At 50.3% G+C, this 17,728-nt stretch overlaps 1 protein-coding gene across 2 annotated transcripts in view; it reads left to right on the top strand.

Annotated features, from left to right (window-relative positions):
- The window catches only part of LOC120904712 (serine-rich adhesin for platelets), a 188,683-nt gene that overhangs the window by 166,225 nt on the left and 4,730 nt on the right, over positions 1-17,728 (top strand). The window contains exons 5-12 of one of the 2 annotated variants that reach the window (XM_040314945.1): positions 5,980-6,312; positions 6,383-6,502; positions 6,578-7,783; positions 9,050-9,445; positions 9,740-10,582; positions 11,620-12,460; positions 12,549-12,952; positions 14,074-14,179. In XM_040314945.1, coding sequence (XP_040170879.1) covers positions 5,980-6,312; positions 6,383-6,502; positions 6,578-7,783; positions 9,050-9,445; positions 9,740-10,582; positions 11,620-12,460; positions 12,549-12,952; positions 14,074-14,179 — 4,249 coding nt within the window. The remainder of the gene's footprint in view (positions 1-5,979; positions 6,313-6,382; positions 6,503-6,577; positions 7,784-9,049; positions 9,446-9,739; positions 10,583-11,619; positions 12,461-12,548; positions 12,953-14,073; positions 14,180-17,728) is intronic. The other variant, XM_040314946.1, reaches the window with a different exon arrangement.

Genomic DNA, 17,728 nt, shown 5'->3' with positions numbered 1-17,728 from the left:
ACCTGAAGGTGTGTGTTTTTAATGCCACAGTGGTACCCCGTTAGTATATCGCAAAACTGCAAACGTCGGCTCTAACATTAACAAAACACTAACATTAACAAAACAATATTGAGATTGCGATGCGTCATGCGGTCGTCCGGGCATTATTGCACGCGCGAGTTTGTGTGCGAGCAATAAAAGAACGAGAGGTTTTGTGGCATATTTTACTTCTCTAGTTTGCAGGAAAAATGCATGCCGTGTACCATCATTTCCGTTTTCCTCTCAGTATCTGCAGCATAAATAAAGCGATGTTCCGTTTGGATAAATCACGTATCGTCCCGTGGGAGATGGCAAGAAAGCAATCTAAATTGAGGCATGCGCCACGCGGATTGCACAAGAGGTGCATGTGCACAACGTGAGAAGAGATCCCTTCTACGCTGTTGCTCAGGCTCTGCTGTTTGAAAACGATGACAAATCTTTTCCGCCCAAATACCCGAGGTGTGTGCCATGTCCTGCGTCTTCGAAGCACACTTAAAGGCGAGACAGGGTCATAAATCTATTTCTCTAGTATTCCTTTTCTTCACCACAAACACACACCTTGAAAAGGGGTGCGTGTGTGTGGATTGGCTAAGTGGCGAGGGAAAGTGTCATCTTTAACCGGCTTTTTGAAACCGATTATTTGCTTTAAGGGCGATAGAAAATAAAACAGCATGAAGAGAGACGGAGAGAGTGTGTGTGTGCATAGATAGAAGATTAATGTTCGATGACACTCAAGTATGCCGGGTAGGTATGCTCTTCTTCATGGTTATGTTGTTGCTCTCTCCAAGCCACAGAAGGCACGGGCAGTGCAGATGAAGACGTCTCGGGCGTTTGAATGAAGGTGTTAATGGAACTTTCGAACCGTTTTGTCAAATGCAATTTTTGGTGTGTTCGGGTCGGGTGTCGGGCATATGCAAACGGTTGGCGCGTGGTTGCGAGGTGGTAAAATGATTGAAAGCCGTTTAAAAAGGGTTCAAGCGGCAACCTAATCCTCTGCTGGGTATTTTGTTTCTTTTTTTCTCGCTGTGTGCTGTGAGTGATGACAGAAAGTGGCAAACTGGAAAATGCAGGGAACGCACGATGATCAGGATTGCGGCGATCCATTCATCATCGTGCTCATAAATGGTTTGGCAACGTTCGTTCCGGGGCCTCACACGTCTTCCCTATTGTACGCTCGGAACCACTAACAACAGGGAATTAGCTTTACAAATTGTAATTTCTTGCCATGGCGCCCGCGAACAATGCGTGGCAACACTTTGCGCCACATTATAATTAAGACTTAAGAAGGCGGTTAACCCACAAACACACAAGCATTTGGGACCCTGGGGTTTAGCTTCAGTATCCGCAGTATCTGCAAGAATGTTGTAGAAAATTGTACGCTTTTCCTCCACTCTCCCGTTGCCATCGGGAGTTCAAGAATGCAACCACTCCGGCGAAGCGAATGCAACCTTTTTTTGCGTTTAAAAGGCCCCTGAAACCAACTCCGATGCGTTTGTGAAAACACGATCATAAAAATAGATGATTCACACTCATCGTGAGGATCATGTCGGGGCGTGTTTGTGCGACGGCGAGAGGTCTATAAATTGTACGTTACCCAGAGTCAGCACACGGTTTGTGACCTGTGTGCAACCAACCCCCCGTGGATCATTAGCCTCGACGAGAGATGGGAATGGGTGCATCGGGACACGAGGGAGGAGAAAATGATTGAGCAAACTATTCCACCGTACCGGTTGAAAGTTGTTTTTTTTTTGTGTGCATTCCGATCCTGATCTTCAATCTCTTCACTCGGGGTCCTCTCGAGGTGGGTGAATCATAGCAGCAGCAGCAGCATTACCAGCAGTTACGGAGTAAGGCGTTGCGGCTCATGCCGATAAAGAAACCGATAGCCCTTGGGCAAAAATTAGAGATACAATGAGAGAAAGAGGGAGAGAGCGCACCTCTAAACCAATTATGCAAATGCTTTTCTTCGAGATAAGATAAACAAACACAGCAAAACCGTTGGGTGGAACTGTACAGACACAGCATTGCAAGACCCCAGTGCAGCTGACGTCACGTGGAGTGCGATGTGATAGTTTCTTTCCCTTCTTCAAGGGTTCCATTTCCTACTCGTAGTTGTGTGTGGCTGGTTGGCTGATGTTGTTGTTACTACTTTCGCCTACGATGTGATTATTTTTCCAAAAAAGAAAAAAAAACCCTTCTTTTGCATGAGTATACAATCATCATTGCGCTTGTTCGAGTGTGTTATGGGTTTGGGTCCATCCATTCCAAAACTGGCACCTCAGTACGGATTTTGGGTGCTTCGGCGAGACAGACCTTCAGACATACAGTGGGTTGGCAATTTCGGAACGCGACACCTATCGTTGACGTTGACCGACTCGCTGAAGCGAAAGACAACTTCTTCCTTTAGATTAAGAAGGTAAAAAAACGCGGAAACCATAACAGTTTGTCCGTGAAAATCCAAAAATAAACGGTGTTCGCGCGCGCGGTTGGCAAGTCTTCCAAAGCCGGCGGAGGTTTGTGACCCATTCGTTAGATGCGCTAGAAAATTTTAAAAAAAAGGCAAAACGTGTGCTCCGTGTGTGTCGTCCGCGTTCTCAGCACGATCGATGAAGCGCTCACCGTTGACCGGGGAGGTGTGTGGAATTTGTAGTATCGTTTCAAACTTTTTCGGATTTGAACCAGAAGAACACGAAGTGGACGTGTGTGGTGTGTAGTAAACCTGCTGCGCAGTGCTAATTTATAGGGTGTTTATGCTATATAGGCCCGTGTGAAATGTGGTGTGATTTAGTAGCAGGGGCATACAGGGCTTTTGCGATCGATCTCCAACTGTGAAGAAAGTAGAGTGCTCGGAGAGAAGGAGTAGGAGTATAATATTTCGGAGAGTGTTGTTTAAGGTTTTAGGCGGAGATTTTCGCAACTAAAGCCCTCCTCACCCATCACTAATATCATGCTGACGATGGAACAGAACGGTGGCGGCCGAACTGCAGCAGTTCGTCGTCGATCGGCATCGCGGGTGTTCGAGCAGCTCAATGTAAGTGTTTGTTTGTTTACCAACCATCTGGATCAGCTTCTGAGGGTTCGCCTGGCCCACACGATCATGCAGGAATGTGGGTGCGTGCGGATCACCACCCTGTCTTAGCAGTCAAAGTCGCACATTTTGGTAAAATAGTTCCGAAGAACGTCGAAGGTTTAGTTTTGTTGGACGAACAGATGACAGAGTCGTCTAGACATGCACTTCGTCTACACCCTAGAGAGATTATATATCAGCACACACTTACGGTCGTTCGGTCGTAAAATTCGTATTGCGTCCTCGCACATTCCTGCAGACGCTTAATGTTTGCCGTGGGAAGAACGTCGCGGTGTTTCGTCATTTCAAAATATTTTTTGTGGGTTTATAAAAGAAAAGACAAAAAAACACAACAAGATAGCGCGCTCTGAATTGTTGAGGAGTAGAAGCATTATGCGATCGCCACCAATAAGATCTCCAAGATAAGTGTCTTGAACTGTGCGAGATCATAGCTCGCAGCTGAGAAACAAAAAACCTCTGACTAATTCAGACGAAAACTCGAAAACCAAATTTTTTTTTTCCGGGTTAATAATCGGTCCAGTTTCGGGTTCGTCCAAATGGTTTCGATACGTTCACACTGCTGCAGATGAACGACGGTGTGGTAAAAACTAACAAAAGGGAAGGACGTCTGACGCGTTTTCCTGGCGCTTCTTTTGTTTTTCCCTGTGCCTGTCTTTTGAAGTGAGACTGAGGGCGGAAAAGAAATAAATCACACCTGTCAAAAAGCCATCATCCAGCGCTTCTTCGCTCGTTAGCGTTCCCCGCCGAGGCGCGCACCGGCCGAGCAAAAAGTTTATGTATCTTTGATCATTACCAGCGCGCGCGAGCGAGCTCCATAAGCACATCATCGGTTTCATAAGAAGAAAATGATTGCTTTGGTTGTGTTTTTGGTACTTCTTTCTCTTACCTTTTTTGTGATCTTCAAACGCTCATAAGTCTCTTACGCCCCAAACGACAAAAGAAAGCAACAAGGTCGCAAAAAGTGAGAAAAATTTGCCATTTCTCCATGCCCGTGTGCGCGTGACCGATTTAATGCGAGCAACTTGAAAGCAGTACTAAAATCTCATTAATGTTCGCCAATTCATCCGAAAGTGCGTCGTCGTCTGCGAATCAAAAAATCCAGTGACCGGTAGAGTGACGATGCAAAATAAAAAGCATCGCCAAAGTGCCGCAGGCGCACCCGCCACCATCATCCTGGGCGGATCTAATTTCAAGTTGAACTAGCAGCACGCTGCGAGCAGCAGCAGGGAGCGCCGAAACTAACCCAGTTTTCGCTCGGCCACGCTGAGGTAGAGTCGATGCTAATTTATGACCCCACGCTTTTGGCCTATCTCACACCTGCCACCCAATTTCTCCCCAGTTTTTTTTTTTGTTTGGGTGGTCCCCGTCTCAGTGGTCTTGTTGTTGCTCCTCGCCATAAGTAAGTAGAGCCAGCGTGTGCATGATATTGTGGCCGCAGGGGGTTGCTTTGTTTTTTCTTCTTCGTCTTCTACCGGTCAACCTGTGGTGAAAGAGGTCCAATTAGTGGCGGTTCTTCGGGTTCTCAAGGGGCGTGCAATTAGTGAATTTATTGATGGGAAATGAGCGAGCGAGTGAGTGAGTGATTGAACCGAACAACTGCGGGCGCACACAACAAGGTTACTTTCACTTTACTCCGGGAGCGTCGGGTCGGGAGCGTGTGTGCGACAGTTTGGAACAGACGTTTTACGACCTCGAGTTCCTTTCTAATCATTGTCCTTAATCAGCGGTTAATGCAGGGGTTGTAAAAATTAGCGATGTTGATGATATGTGTATGCTAGCGAGTATTTATTTGTCCGCGCTTCCTGCTCTAGCATCTTCAGTTCAGATGTCAGAGCTGTGTGATCGCACCAAACATTCCAATTGGAGCCAGTGAGTCGACGCATATGTAAACTCTTTCGAAACTGTTCCAAGGTTGCGTTCTAATTCGATTCGGATCGAGTACGATACACCCGGAAAAAGAAGAAACGTTTCGAGCGCGAACGATCGTTTCTAAGGCGCTTATAAATCGTTTTACCACTCCGCTGCCTTTGTCCGGCTATTTCCAGGCCTTCTCTTGCGAGCCCCTTCCCCGTCAAAAAAGGGGGTTCCGGAGTACCGAAAAATTGCCGAAAATGATAGCCTTTGTGTGGTGAGGCGGCAGCGGGTTCCATTAACCGATTGATGGCGGCTTCCAAACCGCACCCAGGCCCGAAAACGGCGGCGTGTTTACATCGATTCGTTTTCTTTCATCAAGGTTACAACCAGCACTCGCCCGCACTACATCATTCGGAATGAAGGTGTGTCGTCGTGATGCGCCGGCCTTAGTGGTCCCAGTGGCAAACGGAACCTGATTTACATAATTTTACAGTTTACAATACATGAGAAAAACACGACCAGCGGGCCCCATTGTCGGTGTCCGCGCATATAGGCGTATTCAAAAGGGGTTTGGTCCCGCCGCCCTGTTAGTGATGACAGGTAACGATGCTTCTTTTGACGCCTGCAAGCGAATCATCATCCCAGCGTGTTGGCTTTTCAGCATGGATCGATAGTAATTTACGATATTGTCGGTTAGATAAGCGCTAATAGGTAAACACACACACACATACACGGGTCCAATGGGGCATGTAACTGCTGTTGCGTTGTTTGATACGCAAGCGCACCCTCATCCATACTGCAGTACCGCCAGATTGGAGACGGGCAAAACAGCAATCAGCCACACGATAGCAGCTTATCAGGCCCCCGAAGCTGCAAAATCGATTACAGCTTTGGGTCCTCAAAGGGCGCTTTAATGCCCGCTAATCGCAAGCCGACGGAGTATTGTGCGCAGCACTAACACACTACCAATACGACAAACACACACTAATGTGTACGTTCTTCCTCTTATCCACTTGCAGGAAATTTATCGCGAAATCAAATCGAACTCCCGGGCAGTAGCAGCTTGCATTCGTAGCTACGAACGTGACCGAAAGTCTGCCTCGTCCGCATCCGGCAAGGGTTCCCTGACGCCGGACGTCGAAGCATCGCTCGGTGGCGGCAGCAGCAGCAACAGCACCAGTGGCCATAATAATAATAATAGTAATAGTAGCGTAGCACCGATCGCCGAAGGCAAAGGCAAGGAGAACGGTGGAGGAGGCGTGAAAGGATTAGAACGGCGCTACCATCTGCTCTATCTGAAAGCGTTCGAGATACAGTGCCTTTTGGAGGGTTTGTTGGACAGCAAGACTTCGGTAAGTAGCTCAGTAGTGGAGGTGGAAATGGACTGGTGAATTGGTACTTATTCTTTTCGCTTTTTTACAGAGCTCGGACAACAACGCTAGCCTGTCGGACACGGATGAGGAGCCGGCCAACAAGCTAGCCCGTGTCAGCAGCTCCAGCATCAAATCTCAGGGTTCCAATCACAACGACACATTGAATAATGTAAGTGTACGGCACGGACAGAACTCAATCGCAGTTCAACTATACTAATTACTTTGTTTTCTTCTTTTTTTGCAGGAAGAATGGGTTAAGGTAAAGAAGCTGTCCAACGCTGGTTTCGATGCCGATTCTGAAGGCAGCGATAGTGAAATTGTGCCGAAAATCATTGCCTACAGTGGAGCGACAGTGGGCAGCAGCGCCTACAACAATACTAGCAGCGGCAGCGGCAGCAGCCAGAAGCAGCAGGAGGAGCAAATTCAATACCACCCGGGTAGCGGGGGCATTTTAACTAGCAGCAGCGCAGTACCACCATCATCCTCACCGAGCTCGGGTAATCTTATGATGGAAGCAGACATCAACAACCTATCGACGACGACGACACTTTCCGATGCCACGACACTGACGCAGACCAGCAGCACGAACGGAGCCACCGAAGTCGCCGCCCTCGCCGCGACCGTGCTGAAGGAGAACATTCTCAACAACAACAACAACACAACGATCGAGAGCGAAAAGTCACTGCTGATCGGGTCGTGCGATCTGGTCGATGGAGCCGCCCCACTGCTCAGCAGCACCGGACTCGACGTGGTAAACAATAATGCGAGCGTGAACGGATCAGCAATCGTGCCGAAAGAGCGTCAAGCCGGCAAGGGATCCCTACGGAACGCAAAATCATCCTCCCCGATCGGCGGTTCGTCCGGCAAGCAGAAGCGGTCGAAGGTGAGCGACTCATCGAAGTTTAACCGCTCCAATCGCAAGTCGAAGAATTGCGCCACGTTTTACTTCAAACATCTCGACACGGACTCGGAGCTGAACAAGGATTCGAGCGAGCGGACCAAATCGGACGCATCGTCCTCACCCGGTACATCGTCACCATCCGCGTCCTCCTCCGAAGGGGACGACGAGTGGGTGTACAACAACGGTGGCGGTGAGGAAGAGGAGGAAGAAGACGACGATGATCTGCTAGCGGTGCGCAAGCGTGCGGAAGCGGCTCGCGAGGTCGGCGAAGAGGAGGAGGAGAAGGAAAACAAACCGGCGGACCGCGGTGGTGATAAGCATCAGCGGGAGGAGCTTGCGGTGTCGACCGGTGCCTTAAAGATGACGGCCGGGCGGGAACCGAAGTCGAAGAAGTGTTTGGACTTTTCGCGCGATGCGGGTGGACAGGCGGCGGCGAGTACGCCAAACGGGCGCAGCAATGGTGGAGGAGGACGGTCGCTGATGATGACGTCGATTGGCAGTTTCGGCAAGGGCACGGAGAGTGTCAACGGCGGTACCAAGGGATCGAAGGTATGTGGAAAGGAGGAGCAGAAGGAGGAAGATGGTTCATTCAACCTGCTGTTGGGAGTTTAATTAGCATTTTTTGTGCATTATTGGGAGGTTTTTTTTGTGAGATGGTTGGGAGTCGCGTTGTGCCTGCTGAATGCTTAACATTGTGCAGAACGAAAAGCGTTTACTGTTCGAGTTACTGTTTTGTTGTTGTTTTTGTTGCGTTTGAATGTTAATGAACCTAGTCGTTACACGTTTTCTCGCTTGCGTTTTATCGAAGTCAACTAGTTAAAGTTCTTTTTTTCGTACATTTAAAGCTCATATTCTTTCGCTTCACCGTGTTTCGCTCAAGCCACTCAAGCCTCGAACGAGCGATTGTAGTAATGTATCGATTTTTCGTTCAAATTGTGCTTACGTGCAGCTGGTCACAAGTGTGTTGTTCTCCATCCTTTTTACCCCATCTCTCATACATCACCGTGCCACATACAACAAACAAAAAAACGCATTTCTACGTCTATGTGTGTGCGAGCGTGTTATAGCTGATTGCAATTATTTTCGTTGTTTTTGCATCTCCACGAAATGGAAGACCACCACCAACCAACCACCCCCTTTTACCCGTCGTCTATCGCGCGAACGCGGATGTGTGTTTCGATAATCAACGTCATTAGTGTGTGGCGGCAAAATGTGTGTTAGTTTCGCACAGCGGAGAGACGCAAATGCACATACATATGTGCGTATTGATCGTTTGGAGGTTGCGGCGTCGGTCCCAGGTTGCCCCCGATCTCAGTATGCACGAAGCGCTCGTGGCGACAGCTTTTGCAAAACCACAAGAGAACACAGCCTTTGCCAGCGGCCTTGTGGTGGTGTTTGTGTACCTTTTTTTTTGTGTGTGATCGTCTCTTTGTTTTGTTTTGTAAGCGTATCTTATCATTCGCGAGATACGGAGAGAGGTGGCCTTAGATACCTAAAAGGGGCGCGCACTGTTCGTGTGGCGTGTGTGTGTTCTTCCGTCACCAAAGTGGTAGTACTTTCGCTCCTAGCTACAGGTTGCAGTTTTAGAAGTGCTTTTCCTTTCGCTCGATAAAATCCATATCGCATACATCGCAATCTCCTCGTTCGATGCGCTCTTTCAGCCAGTGAACAGTTTCTTCGTTGCACGTACAAACCAACCAAACAGCACGGAACTCTTCTCACCCCGGTTGAAACAACACATTTTCTCACCAGTTTTCCTCATTTTATTTTCTTGCTTCTCGAACGTCCGTGCTCTCTCTCTCGCGCGCCTCGCAGTATGCAACCAGCTCGATCCAAAGGTTAGTGCTGCATGCCGAAACGCTGGTGCGTGACGAAATTTTCGCCAAAAACGCGGCTGCAGCTGCGGCGGCGGCGGCCGTGGCCGGTGGCGGCAGTACGCCCAAAACGGTGGTGAAAAATCCGCACTACTATAATCACCATCACCACCATCATCATCACAACTACAGTGCTAACAATAGCAGCAGCAACAACAGCAGCAGCAGCCACCACCATCCCGTGCTGCCGGTGGGGCTGATTGCCGTCGAAACGGGGGCGAACCGGCACGGTGCCGCCAGCACCGCGCACAGTCAGCATCACCATCACCATCACCATCACGGTCACGGTCGAAAGGCGGAGAAAGCCATGAGCAATCTGAAGATGAATCTAATCGAGGTAAGTGTGCATGACGCGTTTGCAAGGCCGTCGAGGGGCTGGAGCGAGCCCTTCTCTGCTTGGGGATGGTATGTGGCTTCTTGCAGGAAGGGTAACGCCCCGTTGTTATTTCCATTGACTAACGTCGACGGTCGACGTGCTGTGTGTCGCAACTGGTTGCGCTCGTCGAACGCGGGCAGTACCTGAACGTGTTGAACGAAAACCAGCTGATTAAATTGTAAACACTTGTTTTGCTAATGTGCCACTTTCGTTTTTTTTTGTTCTTCCCTTTCTCTCCCTCGCTCTCCCGCACAGGAATGGCTTGAAAAGCAACCGCTAGACGCACCGGTGTCGGCGCCACTGCTGCCAGCCTCCGCACCGACGACCGACTGTGAAGCGTCGGGCGAGTACACCGACTCCGATTCGATCGCGCGCGACACGGACAGCTCGGAGGGGCTGGCCAACTCGGTCGCCACCTGCCTGCAGGGCGAGCAGACGCAAACGTCCCAGGAGCTGCTGAACGACGGCACGTCCTACCCGTCCGAGAACTCGAACGATGACGAGGGCGTCGCCACCGATTCGAAAGGCGGAAGCAGCGGCACGGCCGCCACCGCCGCCGGAGGGGCCGTTGGAGCCGGCGGTGTAACGGCCGCCAGCTCGAGCCCTTCGCTCTCGACGTCGGCCGTGCATGGCAGCGGTGGAGCAGGCAGCGTGTCGACGGTAGTGAAGCGTAGACCGCACCGATCCGCCACCGATCGACCGTGGTCGGTGTCGTGCATGTCGCAGCTGAACGCATCGAGCGTGGAAATTAACCAGTACGGCGGCGGCGGTGGAGGTGGTGGTGGGGGCACAAGCGGACCGGACAGTGCCGGTGGCAGTGGCGGTGGTGGCAACGACGACCGCAAGCAGCACAGTGGCAGTGGCGGTGACGTCGGTGCCGGTGGCAGCAATGACAGCGGCAACCGACGACCGCTGACGGACCACCGCAACTACTCGATCAGCGAGTCGGCACTGAACACGATGGCCCGGGCCGGCAGTGGCTCGTCGATGGTTGGATCCCGCGGCAGCATGAAGCCAACCTCCAGTCAGCAGACCGTCGTGCGCAACGCCGAAAGCAAGGGCTCGCTCAAGAAGCGCAAGCTGCGTCCGCGTCGCAAGGTGAGTTCGTGCTCTCTGTGTGTGAGCTTGTGTCGTGTGTGTGGTGCAATGAAAAAGAAAAAAAAGACGAAAAAAAACTGTTGCACGTGTCGTGTGCTTGCTTGCAAGGTGAATTAATGGCATTTGCAATTGGCGCTGCTGTGTGGCCGACCGTTCGTCGCTTGTTGTTGGACGGTTTTAAATTGGTTTCGGACGAAGCTTTCGGAACACCGGCCACACAACCCGCACGGGCGATTGTTGCCCAATGCACACAACCTCGTGTGTCGAATTGTGGGCGGTTTGCGCTTTCCTGCTGCGGGGAAAATTATTTTATTAGACTGTGTTTATTAACGCCAAAACTATATTGCACGCGCTAGTAGATTGGTTTGCGGTTGCGATTGAAGGTTGCATCACTTTTGAGTGGAGCGTTTTTTGACGAATCGAATCAAATTCGAGCGGTGCTTGAGTGACGTCAAGATATTGGTTTATTGTAATGCATTTCAAGTGGAAGTGTTCGTGTAAATTGCATTGAAAACAAAGTCTCGTGCAAAAGTCAATATTAAAATGGAATATTTTGGCCCGATGCCATCATTATTGGTGCTGTGTGCATGATATCATCGGCACAGAAAGGTGATGAGACAAAAGTGCAAGTTTGGCATATTTTTTTATTGTACACGTCTCATACTCTCTTGTGGTTTACTTTTCCGACAAACACAGATGCAATGAGGCAGCGCCTGTGTGAAGGTGAGATAAAATGTAAATATTGCGTCGGTGTCGGTGTTTTCTTCGTGCTTCTGCTTACCCTCTTGTTGCAGTTTTGCACTGCTGATAAATAAAAAAGAACGTGACGAGAATGTTCCATTCCATATTAACAGTACGCTGTGAAGTTTTACCCCCGTGTCAGTGCCTGTCAGATAACCGCACAGAGCGCATATGACAGGTAGTTTTGATCCGCGAGTGAAATCAGTTCATTTTACTATGTGTGTGTCCCATATCTCTTTAAGATAATAATGCCCTACTTAAATACTTTCTTTCTTTTTTGCCCGTTTTTTTTGTAGAATCGCATTGATGAGTCGGGCTCGGACGAATCGCAACCACCGCACCACAGCTCGTCCACGTTGCATCTGCTGCAGCAATCGCTGCTCCTACAGTACAACGCGCTCGCCGCCGGCAGCGCGCAACCGCTGCGCGAGATACAACTCTCTGGGACGGGCGGCAGCAACAGCAGTGTGGCGGGCGGTGGCGTTATTGCCACCAGCCGACGGTTGCTAAAGTCGGAATCGTTTTCCGGCCGGCTGCGGCTATCCGACGATCTGCTTACGCTGTCCTCCCTGTCCGGCTCTTCCTCGCGCAAGTCGTCCTCGGTGCGGCAAACGACCACGGCGGCAGCAGCCCGTTCGTCGTCCAAGCGTTCCCAGGACAGCGAGGAAGAGTTTGGCGGCGCGATGGCGAAGCCCGAGTTCCGTATCGGCTCATTGACGCGCACCCGGTGCGGCAGTCTCAATCTAGGATCATTAGCGGCGCTCGCTAATTATAATCTAGATGGTGTGGAGAAGGCGGAAACCGACCTGAACGGAACCGGCACGGGCACGGAGGAGATGAGCAGCTTCTCGGAGCAGGCGTGGGACAACTACCAGGAGAAGTACATGTCCGAGCCGTACTCGGAGGACCGGGATACGGATGCGGCCCGCCGGCTGCTCGACTTTGGCGACGACTATCGAAACTTTATCGATTCGCAGTCGGACTGTGCGTCGTCGTCGCTGTCGGCGGCCAATATGGATTCGCTGTCGCCGCCACGGTTCCGGCTCAAGTCGGAATCGGCGAACAAGTCGGAGACGAACGCGAACTCGCTCAATCGCCGCAAGCGATTGGACGAGTACCGGATGGATGATCGATATGGTAAGGATCGCTAAGTTGCATTATTAAACCTTTTTTGCAATGCAATCTAATGCGTTTTTTTTAAATTGAATTACCCTCGACCAAACAGGCAACAACATGAACTCGTGGTCCAGCAAATCGGGCAGCCCGCCCCAATCGACCAGCAACATCAGTGGACGAAAGAATGGTTCGCTCTCCTTCCTCGAGGGAACGCCACTTGCACCGATGGCTGAATCGAGCGGCAACAGCAGCGGGTTGAACGGATTGTTGAGCGCTGGAGGCGGCGGCACGACGAGCGGCGTCCGACGCCGTTCGCTACGCTCCGTCGACAAGCACAACTCGTCCGCCGCGTTCGTTCGGTCGCTGTCGCACGAAACGAGCAGCAGCTCGAACAACGAGTTCGACGAGGACATGGAGGCCGAGGTGAAGAAGCTGCTGATCCAGAGCAAGATCCGGTTCGCCAACACCGAGGCGCTGAAGGCCAAGTGCCACCTGCTGAAGCCGGACGACTACGTAAGACTGTTGCTTCTCTATTACTGTGATCTTTGCTTGCGTTACGCATGTGCCCACCGCTGCTGTATCGGCGCTGTTTTGTTGTTGATAGTTTGCGTGTTTTGGGAGGCTGTGTTATGGTAAAACTTGAGCGGGAGATAGCGAATGGGGGAATTGGGATTAGCGGGAAACTCTCTCTACTTAGGTGCATGATGTGAAAAAGGGAAAACTCTTAGTAATATACTTCTTTTTCCGGTACAGGTGTTTTTACGTACGTAGAAATATAAAAGTCCCCCAAAATTAACACATTACCCACTCGTCCGTGTGTGTGTGTGTTTGTACATAATTTGGAGAAAGTAAGGCGCTTCTACCCTGTCGAAAATACAACTTTCATTGATTATTTTTCCACTCGAGTTGCGATAGCTTTTCATTTATACATTTTTTGGTGAGACTCATCAGACGTCAGGTTGAGCTTCCACACACACGCGGTGGAGCACATTACTTTTAATTTCTTTTCTTTAGCATATATGAGAGTGTGTGTGTGTGTCGGTATTGTTCCGGTAGAAAACAAAAAATCATAACGAAGGAAGCAAACCCAGTGATAGTAAGTTTTGTAAATATTCGTATAATTGCTACGTTCACACTTTCTAATTTCGGAAACAAAAGCTGCTTCAATTAATTAGACCTTGGAATGGTTCATTAAAAAAAACGAAAACAAAACAAAGCAACAGCAACGCCTAGAAAAGCACCGCGATTCATACTGATCTACCGCACCTCTTCTGCATGGTGTAGGATACTTCGTGGGCTGGATGGCCCATCCGGTGGAATGGTTAATCTTAGGAATAATCCTAAATCACGCTCAAGCGCTCATATCGTTCATTTAAAACCAGCTAATTCTCTGCCACCATCAGACCATTAGCTTTAAGTAACTGTGGAGTGTAGTTTTGGTTAGGCTCGAAAAGCATGCTAACTAGTTCAAAATCCGTTTATCTGATCGTTCCATCCTTATTACACTCACTCTCACAAACTTTTACCATAACACTGCCACCATCCTTCATCGTCCCCCTCATTTTTGTCACCTAATTTGCGATTCAACTAACGTTCTTTTACACCGTTTGCTTTGTGCTTTCTTCCCATTTTAGAGCGAAATCATTACCACCTGCCGGGAGAACGTGCGCTGCCTGGAGTCGGTGCTACGCTGCCAGCCCGGAACAGTGCTGACCGCCGCCAAGTGCCAAGATTTACGAGGTAAGCGGATGATGCATCCACCACGTGCACAAACCACTAGCAGAGGCTCGTCTTCTGCCGCGATAGAGGGCGAAGAGCACGACTATAGTGAGGGCGGTAGCGAAAGCGACGACGAGGACGACGGCGGTAGTAGTACGATTAGCTGTAGCGATAGCAGCAGTACCGATAGCAGTTACGCTAGCACCTTAGGCCGGCGACAGTCGGAGGGCGAGCCTGCGAGCCACCAGCGGCAGCCGTGGAGTCGCTGCGCTGGCCAGCGGGGTGGTAGGGCCGCGGGTAGTAGACAGACAAACGGCGGTAGCGATAGGGCAAGCGGCGGCAGGAGTAGCAAGGAAGGGCAGGAACGGCTGCAAGAGAACGAGCGGCCGGTGGCGGTGTTGCAAACGGCGCGCAAGGTTCGCCGGGAACGACGGCAGCCCCGCAAGCCGAAGAAGGTGGTCGTGGTGGTGCGGGAAGAGTGCCGGTGCGCTCGCATTACCCGCTTCATTGCCTGGCTGATCGATTTCCTGCTCGACATCGGCAATGTGATGCGCAACTTTACGCTGTACCGGTTTTTCGTCGGCGTGCTGAATGGGTTCTACCGGCTGGTCGATTTCTTCGGGCGCGATCGTACACCCGCGGTCGCCTCGTCCTCCTCCTCCACCGCCTCGGCGGTGGGCAGTGGCAGCGAGAGCGGCCTGGGCAGCTTGACCGGTGCCAGCGCTGCTGCCAGCTTCGTCAACACGAAGGCTTTGGCGCGCGGTGCTGACGACCTACTGAAACGATTGACAGTCGGCATCATTTGAAAAAAAAAGGGTGTCGAGAGGGGCATTTAAGAGGAAAAAACCCGGCACGCCACTGTTTGGGCGTGTATGGATGAGTTTTTTTTTTTGCGTGTGTGTTTACTGCGTGTAAAGGTGCAATGTCTCTCTTTCTCTTGCCTTCCCTGTGACCTTGCTATTTCCTACTTGCACACAAGAAACGATCGACAGGAAAGGAATCTTTTGACAAGCTCTCTTTCTCTTTTGTAGTAAGGGCAAACCCACGTTGCGTTTGTGCGTCCTTTTTGGGGCGGTTTTGGACAACGGTTACCACCAATAATCAGCGTTAGATTTTATATAGATTATCACAATAATGTTACCTTTCACGCCTATCATCACCATCTTTCCTGTTGTGTTGTTCTTTTGTTTTGTTTTTAAATTAGTATCTGTAATCGAATAAAGCATCACAGGGGGCTTGCACCTTTGAACACACATAAAACACGCATCGTGTTGCTTCCTGGCTTCATTTTATTTGTCTATATTTATATTGTCTCGGTCGCGCACTGTGCACTTCCAAACTTTCTTGCTCTCCGTTTGTTCTGTGTTGCTCGTTGTCGATGTCAGTCAGCTTGGGTTATAGTTATAGTCATTGGTAGCAGGATAAATGGTTCGATTTTTAAGAAGAATGTCATCACCATCGCTAACAACAATGCAACTTTTAACGCTTTTTTTTGCACGTTTGTTTAACACTCACCAACGCACATCTCATCGCATTAACCTATTGGGAATTAATTTAGATGGATTAAGTGTCAGGTTGTATGGATCGGTATGCGTTTTTGTCAGGTTTCCCCGTAAAGCGTCCCGTTGTGTTGTGTGGTAGCCAGTGAATGTTAGTAGTTTAGTACGACCTATGCGAGCACTAGCCGGTAAGTATCTCTCAGGACACAGACAGACAGACAGCAGGTTCGACGAATCTCTCATCCTCCTCAAAAGCGTCCTCTGCGGAGAAAGAAATCATCTCAAACGTATCACTCGCTCACGCTCTTAGCACAGCTCTCTACGCTCGGAAAAGCGTCCTTGAGCCATTTCGGGCGTCCTTCGACAGCATCCTTGACCGTGGACGTGCGACCTCGATCCGTCCACACAGGGGTGACCCAGATGCGAAGACACTCGTGTGTCACCTTGAACCGGCACGGTCAGTCACCTTTCGCTCGGGGCGTTGGGGCGAACAATCTAGGTCGAGGTCTCAGTGTACACCCTTTGTAAAAAACAGGTCAAGGCCGCCAATGCCGAAGGTTTCCTCCCGGCCTAATGTAATTCGATTACATTCAACAGAGTAGTGCTTTGTGTGCGTACGCTTCTTTTTTTGTCCAGTGGTACCGAAAGCGAGCACCGAGTGGAAAGGAACCCGCTCGATTGTTGCCCTTTTGCGTTCACGCTTTCGGCTCGGTAGGGCTACAAAAGGGGGAAGCAGTTTTACATGTGGGAGGTGTGTTTGTGTGTTGTTGTGCGCATGCCCTTGTGTAATATGCAGGCAGAGGGTGGTTTGTTGCTTTTGACGGTTCCACACTGCCGAAACGTCATTCGATTGTGCGGTTCTTTGGAGCCAGTGGTGTTGCGCGAAAAACAAGAATCTTTCATCAGCCTTTGCCTGATTTATTTTGTGTTTACCCGATGTTTCTTCTTTCGGAAGATCGTTTGAACCATCTGGCAATGCCAGTGAAAGTGAACAATTAGTACACAGTGGGCCGTAAACGGGGCAAAACACACACACGCACAAAAAACAACGCCCCAAACACCAAGCCATTAGTGTTTTGTAAGCGCCACAACAACCTCTGGATGCTGTTGGAAAACTCATTAAGATTTCATCCGCACCAAATACGTTAAGACACTTGATTGCCTCCAAAAAAAACCCCTGGCGCGCACTCTCGAAAGATGAAACTCAAGTGCCCGCCGACGGTGGTACACTGCCGAAGCTGGAGGTGGAGCTGTACGCAACCGAGCATGGTGGTGGGCCAGCGTCTGGCAATCGTAAGCTGATAATGGCACACGTCTGTTCGTTGTGGTTTGTGTCAGGCTTTTTTCTGTTTGTGACTACTAAGTCAACGAGCCGTGCGTGAGGGTGAGTGTAGCGAGGGCTTGTGAGCTGGACTAATGTGAATCGGCATCGTCGCGCAAGGAGGGGTCGTCTAGGGTCGAAACACGAAGCGCCATACCGACCTAACGCCGTCCCGGGTTGGCGTAGGGAGAACAGTTGTACGCGCTTGCACGCTCGCTCGAGCTATTCCGCCGAACTAGTCGCACCGGTGCATCAGTATAGGGCGGGTGTGAAGGTGGTTAGCGCGTATGTGTGTGTGTGTATCTCTCGTGCAACCGATGTTGTGGGCAATTGAAACATGACCCTCGGGCAGGAGCGATAGCAGAGCATGCGACGAGCGCAGCGCAAGCACATTGAGCAAGTGATTTTTAATGCCAAAAGGAAGCATCGATTACGCGAGCGACAGAGGAAATACGATTCTGTGTTTGTGTGTGTGTGTTTGGTGTGGTGTGTGGTTTGATTTGTTGTGGGGCTTGTGGCGTTGATCATGATGACGGTGGACGACACCCGGCAAACGCGGTGAGAGAGAGAGAGAGGTGTTTTTTGGCCCCCTTTAGTTGACAAACTCGCGAACCGAATTTCGTCCGAAGATCGTTGAACTGTTCGCTGTAAAAGTAAACCTTTGGCAGTAGTGTTGGCTCTGTCGTGATGTCGCGGGTGGTAACGATCCGGCCCAAAGCCCACCGGGCGGTGCAGACCGATAAACTAAAT

This window comes from Anopheles arabiensis, chromosome 3 (genome assembly GCF_016920715.1).
Source record: "Anopheles arabiensis isolate DONGOLA chromosome 3, AaraD3, whole genome shotgun sequence".
Taxonomy (NCBI): domain Eukaryota; kingdom Metazoa; phylum Arthropoda; class Insecta; order Diptera; family Culicidae; genus Anopheles; species Anopheles arabiensis.
The sequence above is the reverse complement of the archived record's forward strand: the minus strand, read 5'-3'. Positions and strand labels throughout refer to the sequence as shown.